Here is a 10652-nt window from a genome sequence, read left to right as displayed (position 1 = left end):
AATGTACATGAGTATTTGCCGTATATAAAATATTATATACATAAACGTCATCCTTCTAAATTACATGATTTGTATTTGACATTCTTAGACATTCACAAATGTCAAATGCAAGCTCCGTTACATAAATATTAACTATGTATAGTACACTCGTAGACCTTTTCCTTGCGCTTGTCGCTTCCGGCCTTATCGTCCTCTGAGTTATACATCACTAGTTAGCCACTAAGCTTAGTGAGTTTCATGGTTTTCATGCGAAAAACATTTTCAAACATATCATGTGAAATCATGCATGTGAGAACATGTGGAACCCCAAATTTACTCACCAAAAGAGCACTTTAGAAAATAACAGAGGTTCCGACATATATAGAGGTGAAATGGACCAAGTCTAGCCGATGTGGGACCAAAACAACACCCCTCCAACGGAGGCTAGCCATGCACAAATTGTCCAAGAGTGGTAGACCCTGCATCGCCTCTGATACCATGTAAGAATATGTGGAACCTCCGTGTTACTCCACAAAAGAGTTAAGGGAGAAAGAAGGGAGGTTCCGACATATATAGAGGCGAAATAGTTCAAGTCTAACCGATATGAGAGTCGAACAATACCATCTGAGACATCAACTTGTCTTTTATTACATTAAAACACAACATCATGCATGCAAACATTTGATTAAAAGATCATAACATTTTTTTACAAAACAAGTACGCATATAAACTTCACAGTTTTTCATACGTATCTTCGACATACTTTTTCATGAAATCTCAAACTTAACATACGGTATGTTGTGCATCACCTCATCTCATTCGACACAACACAAAGGTTTTGTCATGTACTAGTCCTACTTTACGCCACACATTGTCATTATTATTGGCATCCCGACATGAGAACCCACACACATTCTAAAAACCATTTTCATGCATAACATGCTTTCACACTAAAATGCTTTTAGGGTACGGTTGATACATTGAATATGACAGAACAACACAAGGATCACTATTTCCATGTTTGGCAAAACTTTTAACCCCATGGAACAAGGTGAAACAAGTCTATATTTTACCAATATATCCTTGTAATAAACCTTAATCATCTCCTAAAACATCAAATACGTCTTTCTATTTACATTTTTATTCATTCTTTAAATTTTATTATTGTATTTTAACATTTTTAAAGTTTCACGTTACTATCCTCCAAATATTATTTTTATACGTTTTCTATATTTTGATTGATTTATGTAATTTCTTATATAGTAATAATAAAAAATAATATAAAAAAAGTATAAAACAAAAATTGAAAATTAATAAACTTCATATTTTGGTGTCATTTTCATCGTCTTGACAAAAACTTTTTAATAATATATTTTATTATAAACATATTTATTTTATTATAATTTAATAAATTACATAAACTAATCAAAATACATAAACAATTTCCTGAGGGGTAAATTGATCATTTTAAGTCTTGCCCGGTCATGTCTTACCAAACACTGAACAACTGTTATTTCCTATCCTATCCTATCCTATTTTATCGTGGATACCAAAGACACCCTTAGTATGCTCGATAAACTATAAAAGTGTAAACACATAGCATGCATTTTCATCTTTCAAAATATTGAAAACATCATAGGCACGTATCCTAGTCCAATAAATCGCATGAAACTCACCTTATCATGTAGGTCTCATAAACTTGCTTGAAACAACACCTGCATATATTACAGAACATGCTTACCGAGTGTCAAAACATACATAAATATCATTTTCCGTACAAAAACCACATAAACCGCATTAATGATTTTTTTTTCGTATCATGTCGTGAATTTATCTTTTTCATTTTTACAGTTGGGTATTGATCAATCGGGGTTGTCCCAATCTTTTTGGAGGCCCTGTTACACGTGTACTAAAATTATAGATCGTATGAAATGAGTAATAAACAAAATTAAATATAAAATTTCATATTATATTTAAAGTCTTACAACTTAAAACAACAAAAATGTTTAAAAATGTAAAGTGAGAAGAATATCAAAGAGTCGTTTTTGTTATTGATCGGTAAATTCTGAAATTAAATAGTAGCTTTTGATTTTGAAAGAAATTAGATAGGTAGATGGGTTCATAAGTTGGGTTATGTAAATCCAAACTCCAAGCACAAGTAACAGTGGGCCCTATTTAAAAACCAAGATCTTACATGCTAATAGACCGTCCTGGATCAATGCATCCACATTATAGTTGTAAATTGTATTTTACTCGTTTACATAATTATATAATTTTTAAAAAAAATGGATACACACAATTGGGTGTTAGAAAATCCTCTCTACCCTACACATTAGCTATGTAAGAACATACATGGACACTGGGGCAACTTCATTTGGTTTTATCACGTGACCTAACATTGGCTTCCACGTGACCATGCGTTAATCAAATTTGTTGAAGTGTTAACATCAAATGTTCCTATCTCACAATTTGATTGTTAAGACCACCTTAAATCATGCTCTCATTCTTAGAATAATTGAAGCTTACTTATCTAACATACACAAGTTGCTAGACATGAAAACTAGACTTATCTAACGGGTCAACAAATATCTAGGTGTTTTTTTGCACTTCCTCAATTTCATGTGAAAAAGACAGTTAAAATCTTAACTGTAGTGTCACATCAACAAAATATCACACGTAAACTGTCGTGCTTAATCAAAAACGACAAATGAATACCCGTTTTTAGTACAACTCAGTAAGCATACAAACTAAGGGGGAAGTTTAATTAGGAACCGTAAATGTTCTGAGATGCGTGAAAACCAAGTATTCATGAATTACTCATCATGAATATACCTAAATGTTCATGAATATCATGCGTTTTGTTATTCATGAGACATGATATCTATCAGGAATAACTATCACAATATTTATCATGAATAATTCATTAATAATTGATTCTCACGGTTCTCATGATTCTCAGATGAACCTACTCATACAAAAAGACATCAAAGCCCTAGAATTTACCAGGATGGTAACACAATGTAACTTTATGTTAGAATGTTAATTCCTAGTAACATGAAATAGTGCTTCTAGAAGTTGAATGAAGTACATATTTATCGATAACTATTTGACATCTAAAGAGTGAGAATAGGCCAATATAAGTTGCTAGTAGTTGAATGTAGATAAATATTTGACATCTAGAAGTTGAATGTAGTACATACTTATCAATGCAAACTATCTGACATCTAAAGAGAAACCGAACCAAACATACCCTGTATATTCCGCTCACAAGTAGGGTCTAAAAGCGGTAAAGATGTAGGCAGACCTTACCTCAACCACTTGGATCGAGAGGCTGTTTCCGTGAAGACCCCTGCTTGTGCACGATGCAAAGGTGTGTGCAAGAAGGCAAAAAGATGGGTAAATAAAACAGGCAATTGCAATTCATTGGTGTGTGTAAGCTACAAGAGGGAGAGTAGGATAATTTAAATTGTGGGTACCTCTCATATTGGAGCTTGATCGCTTTGGTCTTCTCTGGTAGCAATACCTACATCATCTTCATCAAGAGAAGGAGATGGAAGATCCGGACTTCCATTAGCAGGGCTAGATTGATTTCGGGAAGCAATAGAAGAAACTACTGCCAGCTGTCCACGTAAAAGCCTATATATGATGTTTCGGTTAATGACTGGCTTCACTAACTCGAGCTGGTGTCTTGAAGTATGCTTCTGGTTAAACCTGCCTGGAAGATCCGAAGATGTGTTGTAACAATCTCCACAAAGGTCATAACCACAGCTTTCTGTACAATCTTTGCAACGATACCTATCCCCAATTATTGGACACATCTGTAAAAACGCATGCAACAAGATAGAATACAAGTCTGTTAGCCACAGGCTGCACAAGATTGGATTATGATTGTGTTTTGATGTGGAGAAAGAGTCTTCTTTTGTTGTATAAGGTGAACTTTAATCAAACAATGCGTTTAGTACTCGGATGGGACTAGATACGACTGGACAGGCAAGACTGAGGTAAGATGGTGAAAGAATTGTGGAATGTTTTAGGGTTTAAATATGACATGGGTAGTTTAATAATTTATCTGGCTTATCCTATCTCCCTTGTTTTTGTTCCACCTATTTTGGTGGGATAGAAAAAAATGCATTTTTGTTCCATTCAGTCATGTCCGGTTCAAAAGAGCAATTGGGTTGAAAAAAAAAGGTAAAGAATTTCTAATCATCTTGTGATCCTATAATGAAAATGAACATAGTTATTGAAATTGAAATGGGAAAAGAGAGGATAGAGAATCTGTTAATAAGTTTATCTGTATCCGAGGAATCTACTCGATTTGTACTATAACACCTTGTTTTGACTGTAGCGCACTATGTATCATTTGATCCCTGTCTAATTCGCACCAAACGTAAGACAACAAGTTTTTGTTTTGTTTTGCACTTATTGTCCAAAATTCAAAATGCATCCTAAGGAGCCATCGTCGTATCCATGTTTTCATCAAGTAATTTGCCAGGGTAAATAGAAAATTGTTTTACAGCCTCCCAAAGTTATGGGTAGCCAAAAACAGGCATATTAGTTATAGGCATGGCTGCATGGGACATTCCATGCATATGATGAATGGACAAACACAATGAAGTAATACCATATGCAGAAGATGCACATTCTTACTAAGGTTATATGGGAGTTAAAATTTAAGAGATACAGCAATCATGTCTATTTACATATCATCAAGACTATTGATTCGTGCTATGTACATTTATCTACAAAGGAATGTGATGTTCTAACAAAAATGTGAATAACTTTACAGGCGGTAACCATTCAGAAAATTTACTGCATCGTGTATTTCTTGTAGTAAATCATTACTCATTTGGCTATAAAGTCAGACTAGTTTGTAAATGTCAGTTCCATTGTACTACTGTTGTAGGACATACTGGAAAAGAACAAAAGATGGAAGAAGAAACTAGAATTAAAAAGAACTACTAAATTACTAGTTCGTAGTTCATTTATCTATTAGTCCGAACTGGATACACGCATACAGCTTGGAGTTAGAAGATAAAAAATTTAATAACCAAGAAATGGTTGAGAAACTATAGGAGTCCTATGGCTATTGGTCATACAACAGAGGCTGAGAATCAAAGAATTTCTGTCTATGAGGATACATTATTTTCGTGATGTCTTTAAAGATAACAATGGTTATCAGTAGAAGGCCATACAACAGAAAAAACTTGACATCATTTATAATGAAATTATGTTCATAAGACACAAGGAAAAACAAAAGGAATTTACCCCACACACATCACAACCAATATTTGCATGAAACTTAGAGCCATGAACAGTCCACCACTGCAGAAAATTCTCTTCTGTAGGGAACGAGAGCCTGGGAACTTGAGTATTGACCTCTGTACAACCCAAAAGGAACATTAAGACAAGAAAGTTTATAAATATACAGAAACTGAATATAACGGCACCATAAGTGAGAAACAATAAGCACCACCAAAATAACTGAGAATTTAGTATCCTGTTAGATAGGGATCTTGGTGTGGAATATTTCCATTTGTTAGGCTCCACTAAGTTCTAACTTGTACCAAACTAAACACATTACAAATGAAAACCCTTTCTGTAAGTTCATAGATCATTGAACCCCATAATTAGTGATTTGGTTGTTTATGTGGTTAACTAGAAAATTCCCATACATTTTATTGCAGTTTTTGGATCCATTGTAGTAGATACCAGATTGTCCAAATTACTGAAAAAGAACATCCATAAGCATTCTTTTGAGCTAGAAAGATTAAATGGCTAGAAAAAGCAAATGCGAGGAGATATTGTAATTGAGCCATGGTTTGTATCAGGAGTGCGGTGGCTATAAAGTGATGATAATACATGCTTTGTACTATAACCAACTGCAAAGCAAGTACAGTCTTTATGAGGTTGACTGTATTAAATCACTAAAACATACCATTGGGTAGAATCCTGTTTTGGGTCTGCTCTTGATTGAGCTGAATAGTGTTTCTCCTCAATGCATACTCTGACGCAAACTGTTCCTCTAAGAAATGATCAAGCTCCCTACACACTTTTGGAAATCCACTTGGATGTCGGCATTTACAAACTTGACATTTAAGCATTCCCTCAGTTGGGATGGTGATGCAGGCCTCACAGTAAACTACAGATTGATTTTAAAAACAAAAGAGAAATGGACAGGATGAGCCTATGAAATTATTAATCAGAAATGTCATTAATAATAGTTAGACGGAAGTCTTATGCAGCAAATACCATGGCCACAATTAAGAACAACAGGCCGAAAAAGTAGCTGCTTGCAAGTAGCACACAGCACGTCACTGACTGAACAAGTTCTAACAGAACTCTCGTTCAATTTCTTTTCTTTGGTAGAAAAAGGATCTACTAAAACATCATCTTCAAAACTGAGATCGGAAGTTTGGCCCACATTGTTTAGACCATTCGATTCTTCACTGGTAACAAGACTATCAATGTCCGGTGAAAATCCTGATGTGCTTTTTTCATCCTCTATACGATGTCAAAACAAAAACATTACTGATGTTGCAAATGCAATTGGATAAAAAGGCAGGGGAGGGGGTGGGGGTAAATAGATTCTAACTTTCATCTATTATTAACGCTTAAATAACTTGAAGGGCTGTGAGTATCAAGTGTACCCCGTGTTTGTATGCTCCTTCTATTGTAGGAAATTGGATACAACTTCTTGAGCAAGAAGTGAAGTGTCTGGCAGATTGCAGGAAAATGATGATAAGTATGCCTACATAATGGACAATGAGATTCACTTTTCATATCCATCGAACGTTGGCAACACCAGAAGCAGGAGACATGGCCACAAACTGCAAACAACCACAATATCACCAGCAGTAACCAATAAACCACAAAAAAGATCACCATTGAGAAAATCTATTTCAGTTGTGAACATTTCCTACCTAGAACAATGGGTTTGTATAGAACATCTCTGCAACAAGAAAGCAGCAACTTTACTTGAGAGACATCATCACCAATCAAACAAATCAAAAAAGGCAAGAAATCAATAACCCCAGCTAATGAACCATCTACATAACCATGAAGCACCAGAAGCTACTTGAGATAAATTTTGCAATAATGAAATACATCATCTATCCAATATGAAAAGGTACAAACTTAATTCATATGATCAATTTACCCAGACTGAAAATGGCAATGAATTCACCTAATAACAATTTCAAATTTTACAATCGCACAGAAATTAGTAAATCCAACCACCGAATTCAAATTGGGAGTTCCTATTTGGAAAATGGATAATACAATCCATAAAACCAATATTGTTCATCAGGTGCTATCTTGTAAGCCATAAAATAAGCAAAATTAACTTCTAAAACGCATATAATCCCAACAAAAATGGAGAAAACTTGAGGAATTGAATGTCAATTGTAAAACATATACACAATTCACATCTCATACACCAAATCCTAAGTTCAAAACCTAAAATGGAGCTAGTAGAAACACAATAATCCTAAAACCAAATTCCCCAAAGGAAAAACGCACAAATCACGAGTATTGTATACAGAAAAACAAAATTAAAAACTCAAACGGATAAACTGAGACATTACAGGCAAACTGCACAGGTGAAATTATCAGAAATTTGCTCCGATTCGGTGCCTTCTTCCATGGCCGATCTTCCGGGATAGAAACGATCGCTATTTTCAGCTTCTTATTGGAATGAAAAAAAAAAAAAAAGGCAACAACGAAATTATTATTTCCTTCGTATCTCCGACCCAATCAGATCAAACCGCTAATTAATATTTGAAAAAAAATATTTGAACCAAAAATCAAACTCAATAACGAGTTTCGTTGATTTTTCGTTAAGTTTTGCATCGATATAACTGTTTAAGCAGATTAATTTGTATCAATTGGAAAGATTTTTGTTTTGCAAAGTTTTTTATGGATGAAATGATCGTTTTTTTTAATTAAGAGAGTCTACATTGAAAAAAACTTGACTTTCTGCATAAAACTTTCGCCTAAAAACTTACAGAATAAGTTGTTTTCTGTATCATTAAGCCACTATCGAGTAGTCATGTATAACTGACAGAATAAGTTGAGTTATATTAAACTCATTAAGGGGGTGTTTGGGATTTTGCTTATTTGAAACAACTTATGTTTTTCTACAAATGTCTTTATCAACTTATTATAAGTTAGAATGATTTACCTTCTTCAAAAACACCTTATTACCGGTTTGTCACCGGTATAAGCTGTTTATCCAAAGTGCTTATTACTGGTGTCATACCAGAATAAGTCAATAAGATGTTTTTATAAGCAATCTCAAACAACCCCTAAGTTGCTACCAAGTAGGCCCATAGCCAATCTCTGATTTGGTTTCGATTTGGTTCAGTTCTCCGGTTTGGACCGAGTTTTACTTACCTTTGTAGTATAAATCTCAACTAATATTTGAACATTAGCTAAGAATATGCAAAATTCGTATCTCTACGTGATTATCAAATACTTTCTCAAATCTTTGTGCATCACTTAAACCGTATTTCGAATTCGTCCATCTCTGGATCAATGATCTAATATTAACACTTCAAAGTGATCGGCTTAATAGTGTTGAGTTAAGTCCCGACTTAAGGTGACAAAGCTTAAGAATCAATAACAATGGCAACACCCACGTGTGCTTATAAGTTCTTAAGTTTGACTCACACCTACACCCAGAAGGGTGGTTAGCTTATAATGAAATTACAGAACATATGAAACATAATATAAGACAATAAATAAAACTGAAACATAATTTTCATTAAAATAGAACAAAAGTTTGCTGCCCATAGTGGTAAAACTGTGGCAGCAGATTACAATTAAGAAGAAAATTACATGCTAAAACTTAACTTAAGAGAAAAAGAAGAAGAAAGATCTCAGCTGAGTTGTGCCTCAAATGGATGATCTTCAAAATGAGAGCAAATGTTTCAATTTATAGGAGAAAGAGAAAAATGGACATCCATTTTATCCAAAAGAATAAAATCTTCTTCCAACTTGAGGGTAAAGACTTCATATCACTTCTTGCAAGCTTTTCTGGACTTCTCACCTTTTTTTTGAAATGATAAAAAAGGTAGAGATGATATTTCCCTTAATTCAAGGGAAAAAAGACACTTTAAGTCATTTTTTATACAAAATGGCCCATCCCTTTAAATATTGTGAAATTTCTAGAAAATTGACTGCAGAATTAATTTTCTTAAATACCCAGAAAAAAAGGTATTTAAACTTATCCAAATCTACTTTGAAGAAATTTTCACTGTGGGCAGATAGTGGGCACTGTCCAGCAGTGACTGTTTTTCAGAATAAAATCAAATCATTGACCTTTCATCACCTCTTAAAAACATTTTAGACAAAAAATACAAGATAAAGACAAAATGGGTACATAAAACACATAAAAATAGAAGTATTGAATAACAAATAACTCTCAAAATTGAGAGTTATCAATGACATTATTAGAAAAAATATTCTTTAAAAGTTTCTTATAAGAAAAACTAACTGGACACTTTATTTCAAATTCAAAAACTTGTTAGGATGTTCACATACGTCATGACATTCCTATTGTAACATCTTTACACAAGACGTACAATTACACTTTTTCTTTTTGAAGTATTTAATATTTATATACGGCAAATACAACAAATAAACTCACATACCCTCCTCACTTTTGGTGAGGTTTGAACCCATGGCCTCGTAGGAGGCCAAAAACTATGATACCGCTAGGCCAAAGGCCCTTTGATTACAATTACACTTGTTCATCAATTATGATGGTTTGCCGAGGGCCTCTTTCTTCCTCCCTTTTCAACTCATTCGTAGGGTTCGTTTGGTCTTATAAAATTAAGTCATATAACGGACTCTATTAGAACATTAAGACATATTTAACGTCCTGTAAAATCGATTCTGTTGTAATGAATCCATCAAGATTCAGTCGTTGAAATGATCATAACGACACGAGATTCTAAGATCGAATCTTAAACGATCAATAAGTTATTTGTTTTAGGATGATATAGGGTTGGGTTCACGTGAGACCAACCTATTTTCATGAGACACCTTTTTTTACACTTGAAACTTCACAGCAAAACACTGTGAAGGTAAAAATACCGAACTTTCACAGCAAAAACACTGTGAAGGTTACATTCACAAGTTTTTCTATGAAGTTTCAAGCGTAAAACAAAGTCTCACGGGTCTCACGAAAACAAACTGATCTCACGTAATCACAAGTCAGACGACATACGTATGGCAAGTTGGCTCCTCTTGAAAGTTATGTGTCACTTTAAAATCTCACTTTTACCTTGGATTATAATTTTTTTTAAATGTTGATATTATAGTTTTTTAAAAAAGCTGTTAAGAGTTTTTAGCATTGTAACTTGTTAGAAATGAGTTGTCAATTATTAGACAAACATTCAATTTTTTAAAAAACTTTAGGATCATAAATTAATATAGATTTTCTCTAAAATTTGTTTTAACAAATCCAAATCCAAATTCATAATATCTATACTATATTATAAAGCATTTGGCTAAAACTCTTAAAAACTCTTAAACTCTTAATCTCTTAAACTCTTAAACCCGCTCATCTCTAAACGATTTCATCCCTATCCGATTTCATCCCATAACTAAATTCGTGTAACTAACTGCAGATAAACATAATCCAATATAGGATAAACATCTCATTTTAAATA

General features: G+C 33.7%; 1 protein-coding gene across 3 annotated transcripts; it reads right to left on the bottom strand.

Moving 5' to 3' along the window:
• LOC112518179 (E3 ubiquitin-protein ligase PRT1-like) lies at nucleotides 1-7699 on the bottom strand. Of its 3 annotated transcripts, XR_003069793.1 has the most exons (10): nucleotides 7563-7699; nucleotides 6900-6928; nucleotides 6627-6806; nucleotides 6229-6480; nucleotides 5915-6118; nucleotides 5245-5357; nucleotides 3456-3797; nucleotides 3289-3328; nucleotides 1656-1694; nucleotides 1-193 (listed from the first exon to the last, which is right to left on the bottom strand). XR_003069793.1 is itself a non-coding variant. In XM_025125789.1 (9 exons), exons 1-7 carry the CDS (start codon nucleotides 7619-7621, stop codon nucleotides 3459-3461), a joined length of 1176 nt encoding a protein of 391 aa, XP_024981557.1. In that variant the 5' UTR covers nucleotides 7622-7699; the 3' UTR covers nucleotides 1-208; nucleotides 1656-1694; nucleotides 3456-3458. The 3 variants fall into 3 exon arrangements, 2 of the variants coding, with proteins under 2 accessions (XP_024981557.1, XP_024981556.1); XM_025125789.1 differs by lacking the exon at nucleotides 3289-3328 and having other exon boundaries at nucleotides 1-208; XM_025125788.1 differs by lacking the exon at nucleotides 3289-3328.
• Between the last annotated feature and the right edge of the window lie 2953 nt (nucleotides 7700-10652).

The sequence above is a fragment of the Cynara cardunculus genome (genome assembly GCF_001531365.2).
Source record: "Cynara cardunculus var. scolymus isolate 2C chromosome LG 9, CcrdV1, whole genome shotgun sequence".
Lineage (NCBI taxonomy): Eukaryota > Viridiplantae > Streptophyta > Magnoliopsida > Asterales > Asteraceae > Cynara > Cynara cardunculus.
This window is presented reverse-complemented; position numbering and strand designations above follow the sequence as displayed.

Coding starts and splice junctions, on each gene's coding strand:
- LOC112518179 (XM_025125789.1), bottom strand. CDS start 7,621: ATGGAAGAAGGCACCGAATCGGAGCAAATTTCTGATAATTTCACCTGT. Junction 6,481..6,626: donor AAGGAGCATACAAACACGGG/GTACACTTGATA, acceptor GACATCGTATAG/AGGATGAAAAAAGCACATCA. Junction 5,358..5,914: donor AAACAGGATTCTACCCAATG/GTATGTTTTAGT, acceptor TGGGTTGTACAG/AGGTCAATACTCAAGTTCCC.